Genomic DNA, 12,729 nt, shown 5'->3' on the forward strand with positions numbered 1-12,729 from the left:
GCCTTGGCTGACCTGGATTTGCTTTGTAGACCAGGCTGGCATCAAACTCACGGCAATCCACCTGCCTCTGCCTCCCTGAGTGCTAAGAGATGCATTACCACGCCTGGCAGACAGCTGTGGTTTTTATTTTATTTTTTTATTTTTTTTAAAACTTGGAGATTTTTTTAAATTAATTAATTTATTTATTAATTTATTTATTTATTAATTATACAGTATTTGGCCTGCATACACACCTGCAGGCCAGAAGAGGGCATCACATGACATTACAGATGGTTGTGAGCCACCATGTGGTTACTGGGAATTGAACTCAGGACCTTTGGAAGAGCAGGTGGTGCTCTTAACTACTGAGCTATCTCTCCAGCCAGCTGTGGTTTTTAAATCGACAATCTCTGCCCTCCTTACCCTGGTATCATCTAACAGAGGGCATGTGAAACAAAGCCTGTTAGCACACACAGGCGGTGGCTATAAAGACACATACTATATACTGCATGGCTGGATGCTTTTTGGACTCTCTCCTTAGCTTGCTAACCACTTACATTCTTGGGAATGCTCCCCTTCCCCCCTCATTCATTTGTTGGTTGGTTGGTTTTTCAAGACAGGGTTTCTCTGTGTAGCCTTTCCTGGACTTGCTTTGTAGACCAGGCTGGCCTTGAAGTCACAGTGATCCGCCTGCCTCTGCCTCCCGAGTGCTGGGATTAAAGGCGTGTACCCCCACCGCCCGGCTCTTTTTCCTTTAATAAGCTATTTCCTTCCATGCCTAAGTGAAAGGGAGTAAAGCTTTTCTCCATCCCTGCTCCCAGAGGCTGCTGGGATTCCCACCTACCCTGGGCTATTTATTTCTCTTATCTCTTAAACTAAGTATTCCTGAGCTCCCTTCGGAGTGTTACATCTCAGGCAGTCCATGTGTCCAGAAATGAGTGCAAGCTGGACTGCAGAAGCATTTCTGGTGTTGAGATAAAAGCCAGCATTCCTCAGGACCTTGTGAAACAGGTTTTCTGTCCCTGAAAGGAATCAATTCCCCTGCCTCTGGCAGAAGGGACACATGGCGCTCCACTGACATCCACCTGTGGGTGCATATCAAGTCCACGCTGACCTCCGGGCTCCTCAGCCCCTACTCACAAGTACTTGTTATGCAGCTCAAAGCCCCACACTAGCATCCTTCCTGCTCTTGCTCTTCTCACTGTCCCCTCTCCTGCTATCTTTCTAGTCTCTCTCTCCTGCTCTCTCACCTCTCGCAGATAGCCCTGGCTCTGTCCATCCTGCTGCCATGGCCAGTCTACTTCTTTTCTCTCTGTTCTGGACTCTTCCAGATCAGATATCTCTGGATATTTTCTTTCTCTTATCTATAATAAAAACCTCCCTTTAATAATAAAGCAATTATGTTAGTAGCTTCTTCACTGTGCCCCTCACATACACTGAGTCTGTTTCTAAATTCTTTTATTAATGAGATGAAGAGCCCCCAAAGGGAACCTCACTTTCTCTGGAAACAAGCAGAAAGCAGGGCTGGCTTTGAGACTGAGCACATGGTCTACACATGGTCTCACGCTACAGCAACAAAGCTTGGGGGCTCAGGCAAGATGCTGGTCCAGGGAGAGTTAACAGGAGGAGCTGGGAGATGCAAGAGAGAAGGGCCTGGCTCTTACTTGATTAGTTCAACCATTTCCTGAGAGGAGGGACCTGGCCACGGACGTCTAGATGGACTTTTGGCTTTCTGTCCTTGTCTGTGGAATGGTCACAACGGGTACAACAACACTGTAAAGCCGGGATGAGCTCGTGGAGAGAACACCCTTGACACGTGGTTAATGCTTTACAAGTGTTAGGAGTACAGAGCAGGGCTAGAACAGGACTGGATACAATGGCTTCCTAAACTGATTCAGTGTCAACAACCACAACAAGAAATAAACAGGTAAACAACAACAAAATCAGCCCTTCACATTTTTGGACTTGTCCAGGCCTTCCTTTCCTCATGTGTCGACCTTACAGGGTGGCTGTGAACTGGATGATGAATGGTGAACACCTGCACAGAGATACAGGGAAAATCTAGTACCTGTGGAGGCCAGGCTTAGGGCTGCCCTCCCAGCCCCAGTCTGTCCCAGACTCCCCCAGTCAGAAGAAGGGTAGTGGGCCAGAGGACTTCCAAACTACTAAGTGGAGCCTCTGGCTAGTGATCCTAAGAACCTCACATGCTGCGCACACCTTGACTTGCCAGCTGTGACCAGGACATACAGCTCTCAAAGCGGGGATATAGCCTACAGAGGGCAAAGGTTTGCTCTCAGTGAGCAGAGGCTGGAATCAGGCTGAACTTCTCTCCATAACTGTGCTGTCAGATCTGACCCCACACCTCAGTGACAGCAAAGGCAGCTACGGTCCTCCCTGTGTGTCCTTCCGGGGTACTCAGAGGTCTCTTTCCATACCTGCAAACTGTAGCCTGTCCTGGTCCCTTCCCCACTGCACACTGTTCCCCAGTGCTTGATGCTCACCTGGCTGCTGTCCTTGGCTGACACATCAGCCATGTTGTTTCTTCGAGCCTGATGCATGGTCAGTGCAGCTCGAGTGGCCCCACCAGCCACACCTACAATGCACTGGGTGGGAAAAAGAGAAGAGTGAGGGTCAGAGCGGCCACATGCTGTGGAAACACAGGCTCTTCTGTGGCTGAGCACATAAATAAGTCCCACCAGTCATAGAAAAACAGGTCTCCAGTGACACCTCCCCCCAGCAAACACTGAACCCAATTAGCCCTTGGCTCTAACTCCCATGATTTCAGGCACATGTTCCCTACCTTGTTCCAAGAGAAAATGACAGTCTTGCCTGCCATTACCACCCTGTGACCTATAGCGAATTCCAACTTCCTTTCCCCAAAGACCTTTTTTTCCCTCTTTGAATCAGGGTCTTGCTATGCAACCTAGGCTGTCCTAGAACTTGCAACAGTCTTAATTCAGACCTCAGGGTGCTAGGATCACAGGGGTGCACCCCTGCAGACCTCAGGGTGCTAGGATCACAGGGGTGCGCCCCTACAGACCTCAGGGTGCTAGGATCACAGGGGTGCGCCCCTACAGACCTCAGGGTGCTAGGATCACAGGGGTGCACCCCTGCAGACCTCAGGGTGCTAGGATCACATGGGGTGCGCCCCTACAGACCTCAGGGTGCTAGGATCACAGGGATGCACCCCTGCAGACCTCAGGGTGCTAGGATCACAGGGGTGCGCCCCTACAGACCTCCGGGTGCTAGGATCACAGGGGCACGCCCCTACAGACCTCAGGGTGCTAGGATCACATGGGGTGCACCCCTACAGACCTCAGGGTGCTAGGATCACAGGGGCGTGCCCCTGCAGACCTCAGGGTGCTAGGATCACAGGGGCACGCCCCTACAGACCTCAGGGTGCTAGGATCACATGGGGTGCGCCCCTACAGACCTCAGGGTACTAGGATCACAGGGGTGCGCCCCTGCAGACCTCAGGGTACTAGGATCACATGGGGTGCGCCCCTGCAGACCTCAGGGTGCTAGGATCACAGGGGTGCACCCCTGCAGACTTCAGAGTGCTAGGATCACAGGGGTGCGCCCCTGCAGACCTCAGGGTGCTAGGATCACATGGGGTGCGCCCCTGCAGACCTCAGGGTGCTAGGATCACAGGGGTGCGCCCCTGGAGAGACATTTCGTAACTCATGCTTCTCCTTTCCTTACTTTGGCTAACTTCTCCCTGACGGACAATGAGGTCCAGTCGGGGTTCCAATTTCACACTTCTATTCAACCTACTTCTAAGTCCTTTCTTCCTCCTGGCCCAGTTTAGCTCCACTTAGCCTGTCAGGCCGACCCAGGCTTACTGCAGTGGCCCTGGATTAAGGTCCTTCCATCTTTACTGAGGTCTTTATAAAGCAAAGGCCATCAACTAGAGTTACTGGCAACTGGGTTCATCAAATCTCTTGTAGATGACAGATACAGAAAATTTTGCTGTGATAAAAATCGGACATTTCTTGATGAAACTTATGTATAGCTGTAAAAGTGGAGGAATTAATTTGTTCAAAATCAAGAGAAAAGCGGTACAAGATGAGGCTCGAGTGACTGGCAGGAAACAGTTTGGCTCCAAGTAGAACCTTGGAAGCCTCGAATGTCCCCAAAGAACAGTGGGTCAGATAAGTACCCGAACTTGATTTCCACCTTTACTACTAAAATTTATTCATTATTGTGTATGTGGGATATGTGGGATGGTGCAGGCATGGGGTTACATGTGCACATGTGGGATGGTGCAGGCATGGAGGTTACATGTGCACATGTGGGATGGTGCAGGCATGGAGGTTACATGTGCACATGTGGGATGGTGCAGGCATGGAGGTTACATGTGCACATGTGGGATGGTGCAGGCATGGAGGTTACATGTGCACATGTGGGATGGTGCAGGCATGGAGGTTACATGTGCACATGTGGGATGGTGCAGGCATGGAGGTTACATGTGCACATGTGGGATGGTGCAGGCATGGAGGTTACATGTGCATATGTGGGATGGTGCAGGCATGGAGGTTACATGTGCATATGTGGGATGGTGCAGGCATGGAGGTTACATGTGCACATGTGGGATGGTGCAGGCATGGAGGTTACATGTGCACATGTGGGATGGTGCAGGCATGGAGGTTACATGTGCACATGTGGGATGGTGCAGGCATGGGGTTACATGTGCATATGTGGGATGGTGCAGGCATGGAGGTTACATGTGCACATGTGGGATGGTGCAGGCATGGAGGTTACATGTGCATATGTGGGATGGTGCAGGCATGGAGGTTACATGTGCACATGTGGGATGGTGCAGGCATGGAGGTTACATGTGCACATGTGGGATGGTGCAGGCATGGAGGTTACATGTGCACATGTGGGATGGTGCAGGCATGGAGGTTACATGTGCATATGTGGGATGGTGCAGGCATGGAGGTTACATGTGCACATGTGGGATGGTGCAGGCATGGAGGTTACATGTGCACATGTGGGATGGTGCAGGCATGGAGGTTACATGTGCATATGTGGGATGGTGCAGGCATGGAGGTTACATGTGCATATGTGGGATGGTGCAGGCATGGAGGTTACATGTGCATATGTGGGATGGTGCAGGCATGGGGTTACATGTGCATATGTGGGATGGTGCAGGCATGGGGTTACATGTGCACATGTGGGATGGTGCAGGCATGGAGGTTACATGTGCACATGTGGGATGGTGCAGGCATGGGGTTACATGTGCATATGTGGGATGGTGCAGGCATGGGGTTACATGTGCACATGTGGGATGGTGCAGGCATGGGGTTACATGTGCACATGTGGGATGGTGCAGGCATGGAGGTTACATGTGCACATGTGGGATGGTGCAGGCATGGGGTTACATGTGCACATGTGGGATGGTGCAGGCATGGAGGTTACATGTGCACATGTGGGATGGTGCAGGCATGGAGGTTACATGTGCATATGTGGGATGGTGTAGGCATGGAGGTTACATGTGCACATGTGGGATGGTGCAGGCATGGAGGTTACATGTGCATATGTGGGATGGTGCAGGCATGGAGGTTACATGTGCACATGTGGGATGGTGCAGGCATGGAGGTTACATGTGCACATGTGGGATGGTGCAGGCATGGAGGTTACATGTGCACATGTGGGATGGTGCAGGCATGGAGGTTACATGTGCACATGTGGGATGGTGCAGGCATGGAGGTTACATGTGCACATGTGGGATGGTGCAGGCATGGAGGTTACATGTGCACATGTGGGATGGTGCAGGCATGGAGGTTACATGTGCACATGTGGGATGGTGCAGGCATGGAGGTTACATGTGCACATGTGGGATGGTGCAGGCATGGAGGTTACATGTGCACATGTGGGATGGTGCAGGCATGGAGGTTACATGTGCATATGTGGGATGGTGCAGGCATGGAGGTTAGAGGAGACTCTGTGGGAGGCCCTGCTTTCCTCCCACCATGTTGGTCCTAGAAACTGAACTCAGGTCAGCAGGCTTGGTGCTGCCACCTTGCTGGCCCACTGGCTCCCACTTTCAAAAGAGCACTGGGCTGTGTTAAGGACTAAAGGGGGTTGGACTACCGAGGGCAGGACTTCTCCAGCAGCGTGCTGACAGGGAGACCGGGGGCTGAGTGGAGGGAAAGCTGTGAAGAACTGAAGGTGACAGCTGATGTGGAGGAGGGATGGATTACAGCCACCATCTGGCTGCTGCAGCTGTGGAGGGAGTGCTAGTCACAGAGACTGAAACTCTGCTGAGAGAGATCTCAAAAACAAAGAGTGGGCCTCACTCTAGTGTCGGACAGACATGGCTCAGTTTGCTGCAGAATTTGACATGCCAGAAGTCATAATCCCCGGTCCACAGCTACAGCAGGGTTTCTTTCGGGAGTTTCCTACCTTGCTAACAAAAGCAGGGGTGAAGGATAAGGTGCGTGCACCACTTACTGCTTGTCCCTAAACAAAGACTGCTTTACTCCAATCCCAAAGTGCTTTGTGGCAAAATGCTACTAGGATGTGGTGTTAGACAGCCAGGCCTTTGAGACGGATCTAGTACTGAGCCTCAGAGCTTTACTGATTTCCACATACCTGACAGTAGAGGGCTTTTTTTCCTGACCTCACTAGGCCTCTGGGCAAGTGAACACCCATCACAGAGGGAAAGCAGCTTGCATTTGTGGTACTGCTGTGTTTGTGACTTCTTGGTCCTGGAACACTCTCCCATCACCACACATCCCAGACCTTTCCCCGCCCGGTATATACCCAGAACTATAATCCCATAAATATCTGCATCATTATGTGTTGTTTCCTTTAAAGACAGGAGAGTCTGCGGCCTGTGTCATCCATGTAGTAGGTACTAAACCGATGTTCCTTAAGACTGAAAAGTAGCCGGGAGCCTAGCCCTCAGATACTGGTGCCGGACACCTCTTCACCTCTTGGCTCAGAGAGTCCTCACCAGTATGTGCTCCAACATGGCCTTGCACTAGCTGGCTGAGGTACACAGAGCATCTAGTCAAAGGAGGATCGGACAACTTGTCTGTGTCTGAGTAGACACATATGAACTTTGTCCCCTTTTTAGAAGAGCCTTCAGTACAAGGCCCAGGTAAGCCACACACAGCGCTGTGAAGGATGGCATCTCAGGTCCAGAAGTGCCCCAGAGGTGGATACCTTGGCTAGGTTGCTGGTACTGACAGTCATGGTGAAAAAGACTGGGTACATGGGAGCCATAATCTCTAGGAACATGGCTATGTCATTGAGGACGTCAGCAAAGAGCCTAGGGGAAGGATCAGAGGTCAAAGGTCATACAAGAGACTTCTAGAACAACGGGTTCTCCCCTCCCTCTTCCATCCTCTCCCCTCCCTCCCATCCCTTCTCACCTCCACTGCTTTGCATTACAGTCCAGTTTGCTCCTGTTGGGGATAAGAGGTTGTTGTGATTTAGAACAGAGAGGAAATGTTGTGGGCTATACGGGCATTATCTTAAGTCATGGTGAGGTCTCAAGAGCCTAAGGTAGAAACGCAGCAAAGAGACTCTGGCCAGCTTGAGCGAACAGCTCTGGCCGCCTTGCCCTGTCCCCCATTCCCTCCGCCTTGCTAAACTGTTAGATTACACTCCTAAAGCTAGTCCGAAGGCCCATTCCCTTATTTGGCCACTTTCTCCTCCTGAGGCTGACTACCAAGGTCCAGCTATCAAAGTATTGGTCAGCAATCAAAAGCCTTTCTGGCTCACCTAATTAACATGCCCAATTAAAATTAAACACCTCATCCTAACACAGGGCTTCCCCTTTTATCTTTATAAGGTTCTATTTTCCTATGTGCCACACTTATCTCTTCTCTATCCAGAGGCAGTCCTTTGTCCCCAGGATAAATACCCTCTTCTTTCTCCCTTGCTCCTGTCCCCTTCTCCCTAGTCCTCTCTCTCTCTCTCCTGTCTTTGTCTCTTATCCCCATCCCTCTGGGGAAAATAAATTTCCTCTGTGCTAACAGCCTGGTGTTGGGGGTCCTAAGCAGATATACTTTCAACCAGACAGCTGTGACCTTGTCACTGCTAGATCACAAATACCCTAGCTGCTTTTCACTATCCCGGGAACTGGACCATGCCCTCCCGCAGCTCTGTGATAACAGCTGGTAAGAAAGGCCTTGTAGACCTTCCCAACTCAGCTGTAACATAAGGCCATGGCCCTGTCCCATGCTGCCCCCACTTCCCTTAGCAACAGACTGGGATGAACTAAGTCCCATGCTGTGAAACTTGCTGCCACGCCTCTGAACATCCTTGAAAGTCAGACCTGTTTGGGAGGGAGGTTTGAAGGTTTTTCCTTTTGGCTCCCCTTATTACACTGTACAGGCGGCTGCCATCTCTCCTCACCTCGCTCTCTCTGGGCTGTGAAGTGAAGGTCTGCTCTCTTTAGTTGGGGCCACCATGCTGTCCTTGGTGGGATGCTACATCTTTCCTAATTGGTCTCCCATGGCAAGGCAGGGAGCTCTCCCTCATGATGGAGCTCCCCTGAAAGGTAATTTTGTATCTGGCTCTCTGACCAGTGATTTGCTCCAACAGTCACTGCCCTGACACAAGATCCTTAGCCCTTACTGGCTCCAAGGGAAAATCCTGCTTGTTGCTGGTCTCTCACTCTCTGGCAACCTTTGAAGAGGCTACTCCTGGACCACTCTCCTTTTCTCCTTGCTTCTTCAAAGGTTAGTAGGCCTAAGTCCATATACTCAGACTGCTTAATACCAAATTTGGTGTAACTGCAGGTTATAGATAGCTAGTGCAGGCTCTCTTGGCTCACAGAGCAATGGGTAGGCAGGAAGGAAGACAAGAGAAAGAGCTGGGCTTCGATATCCATGCCTAGGATACTTCTGTTCTGTTACACTGTGGGCGGCACCTCACCTGTCTCCACTCTACAGTTATTCTCTGGCCATGCATAAGCACCTAAAGTTAATTTCATCCAGGCAGAGCACACCGTATACTATATTTGCACACTGGCCTGTCCATCCAGGCAGGGCATACTGCATACTGTATATGCACGCAGGGCACACTGTATACTATATATGTGCACTGGCAGGTCTGTCAAGGCAGGGCACACTGTATACTGTACATGCACGCTGGCCTGTCAGTTCACATAGGGCACATTGTATACTGTATATGCACACTAGCCTGTCAGTTCACGCAAGGCACACTGTATACTGTACATGCACGCCGGCCTGTCAGTTCACGCAGGGCACACTGTATACTGTACATGCACGCTGGCCTGTCAGTTCACATAGGGCACATTGTATACTGTATATGCACGCTGGCCTGTCAGTTTACGCAGGGCACACTGTATACTGTACATGCACGCTGGCCTGTCAGTTCACGCAGGGCACACTGTATACTGTACATGCACGCTGGCCTGTCAGTTCACGCAGGGCACACTGTATACTGTATATGCACGCTGGCCTGTCAGTTCACGCAGGGCACACTGTATACTGTACATGCACGCTGGCCTGCCAGTTCACGCAGGGCACACTGTATACTGTATATGCACGCTGGCCTGCCAGTTCACGCAGGGCACACTGTATACTGTACATGCACGCTGGCCTGTCAGTTCACGCAGGGCACACTGTATACTGTACATGCACGCTGGCCTGCCAGTTCACGCAGGGCACACTGTATACTGTACATGCACGCTGGCCTGTCAGTTCACGCAGGGCACACTGTATACTGTATATGCACGCTGGCCTGTCAGTTCACGCAGGGCACACTGTATACTGTACATGCACGCTGGCCTGTCAGTTCACGCAGGGCACACTGTATACTGTACATGCACGCTGGCCTGTCAGTTCACGCAGGGCACACTGTATACTGTACATGCACGCTGGCCTGTCAGTTCACGCAGGGCACACTGTATACTGTACATGCACGCTGGCCTGTCAGTTCACGCAGGGCACACTGTATACTGTACATGCACGCTGGCCTGTCAGTTCACGCAGGGCACACTGTATACTGTACATGCACGCTGGCCTGTCAGTTCACGCAGGGCACACTGTATACTGTACATGCACGCTGGCCTGTCAGTTCACGCAGGGCACACTGTATACTGTATATGCACGCTGGCCTGTCAGTTCACGCAGGGCACACTGTATACTGTACATGCACGCTGGCCTGTCAGTTCACGCAGGGCACACTGTATACTGTACATGCACGCTGGCCTGTCAGTTCACGCAGGGCACACTGTATACTGTACATGCACGCTGGCCTGTCAGTTCACGCAGGGCACACTGTATACTGTACATGCACGCTGGCCTGTCAGTTCACGCAGGGCACACTGTATACTGTATATGCACGCTGGCCTGTCAGTTCACGCAGGGCACACTGTATACTGTATATGCACGCTGGCCTGTCAGTTCACGCAGGGCACACTGTATACTGTATATGCACGCTGGCCTGTCAGTTCACGCAGGGCACACTGTATACTGTATATGCACGCTGGCCTGTCAGTTCACGCAGGGCACACTGTATACTGTATATGCACGCTGGCCTGTCAGTTCACGCAGGGCACACTGTATACTGTATATGCACGCTGGCCTGTCAGTTCACGCAGGGCACACTGTATACTGTACATGCACGCTGGCCTGTCAGTTCACGCAGGGCACACTGTATACTGTACATGCACGCTGGCCTGTCAGTTCACGCAGGGCACACTGTATACTGTACATGCACGCTGCCCTGTCAGTTCACGCAGGGCACACTGTATACTGTACATGCACGCTGGCCTGTCAGTTCACGCAGGGCACACTGTATACTGTACATGCACGCTGGCCTGTCAGTTCACGCAGGGCACACTGTATACTGTACATGCACGCTGGCCTGTCAGTTCACGCAGGGCACACTGTATACTGTACATGCACGCTGGCCTGTCAGTTCACGCAGGGCACACTGTATACTGTACATGCACGCTGGCCTGTCAGTTCACGCAGGGCACACTGTATACTGTACATGCACGCTGGCCTGTCAGTTCACGCAGGGCACACTGTATACTGTACATGCACGCTGGCCTGTCAGTTCACGCAGGGCACACTGTATACTGTACATGCACGCTGGCCTGTCAGTTCACGCAGGGCACACTGTATACTGTACATGCACGCTGGCCTGTCAGTTCACGCAGGGCACACTGTATACTGTACATGCACGCCGGCCTGCCAGTTCACGCAGGGCACACTGTATACTGTACATGCACGCCGGCCTGCCAGTTCACGCAGGGCACACTGTATACTGTACATGCACGCCGGCCTGCCAGTTCACGCAGGGCACACTGTATACTGTACATGCACGCTGGCCTGTCAGTTCACGCAGGGCACACTGTATACTGTACATGCACGCTGGCCTGCCAGTTCACGCAGGGCACACTGTATACTGTACATGCACGCTGGCCTGTCAGTTCACATAGGGCACACTGTATACTGTACATGCACGCTGGCCTGCCAGTTCACGCAGGGCACACTGTATACTGTATATGCACACTGGCCTGTCAAGGCAGGGCACACTGTATACTGTATATGCACACTAGCCTGTCAGTTCACATAGGGCACATTGTATACTGTATATGCACGCCGGCCTGTCAGTTCACGCAGGGCACACTGTATACTGTACATGCACGCTGCCCTGTCAGTTCACGCAGGGCACACTGTATACTGTACATGCACGCTGGCCTGTCAGTTCACGCAGGGCACACTGTATACTGTACATGCACGCTGGCCTGTCAGTTCACGCAGGGCACACTGTATACTGTACATGCACGCTGGCCTGTCAGTTCACGCAGGGCACACTGTATACTGTACATGCACGCTGGCCTGTCAGTTCACGCAGGGCACACTGTATACTGTACATGCACGCTGGCCTGTCAGTTCACGCAGGGCACACTGTATACTGTATATGCACGCTGGCCTGTCAGTTCACGCAGGGCACACTGTATACTGTACATGCACGCTGGCCTGTCAGTTCACGCAGGGCACACTGTATACTGTACATGCACGCTGGCCTGTCAGTTCACGCAGGGCACACTGTATACTGTACATGCACGCTGGCCTGTCAGTTCACGCAGGGCACACTGTATACTGTACATGCACGCTGGCCTGTCAGTTCACGCAGGGCACACTGTATACTGTACATGCACACTGGCCTGTCAGTTCACGCAGGGCACACTGTATACTGTACATGCACGCCGGCCTGTCAGTTCACGCAGGGCACACTGTATACTGTACATGCACGCCGGCCTGTCAGTTCACGCAGGGCACACTGTATACTGTACATGCACGCCGGCCTGCCAGTTCACGCAGGGCACACTGTATACTGTACATGCACGCCGGCCTGTCAGTTCACGCAGGGCACACTGTATACTGTACATGCACACTGGCCTGCCAGTTCACGCAGGGCACACTGTATACTGTACATGCACGCCGGCCTGCCAGTTCACGCAGGGCACACTGTATACTGTATATGCACACTGGCCTGTCAGTTCACATAGGGCACACTGTATACTGTACATGCACGCCGGCCTGCCAGTTCACGCAGGGCACACTGTATACTGTACATGCACGCCGGCCTGCCAGTTCACGCAGGGCACACTGTATACTGTACATGCACGCCGGCCTGCCAGTTCACGCAGGGCACACTGTATACTGTACATGCACGCTGGCCTGTCAGTTCACGCAGGGCACACTGTATACTGTACATGCACGCTGGCCTGCCAGTTCACGCAGGGCACAC

At 52.1% G+C, this 12,729-nt stretch overlaps 1 protein-coding gene across 1 annotated transcript in view; it reads right to left on the bottom strand.

The window, feature by feature from the left end:
* Window positions 1-12,729, bottom strand: part of Rusf1 (RUS family member 1) — a 33,898-nt gene that overhangs the window by 6,971 nt on the left and 14,198 nt on the right. Inside the window, exons 4-6 of the mRNA XM_051145385.1 lie at window positions 7,362-7,394; window positions 7,153-7,258; window positions 2,481-2,582 (exon numbers count right to left, since the gene is read on the bottom strand). Coding sequence (XP_051001342.1) covers window positions 2,481-2,582; window positions 7,153-7,258; window positions 7,362-7,394 — 241 coding nt within the window. The remainder of the gene's footprint in view (window positions 1-2,480; window positions 2,583-7,152; window positions 7,259-7,361; window positions 7,395-12,729) is intronic.

This window comes from Acomys russatus, chromosome 5, assembly GCF_903995435.1.
Source record: "Acomys russatus chromosome 5, mAcoRus1.1, whole genome shotgun sequence".
NCBI lineage: Eukaryota > Metazoa > Chordata > Mammalia > Rodentia > Muridae > Acomys > Acomys russatus.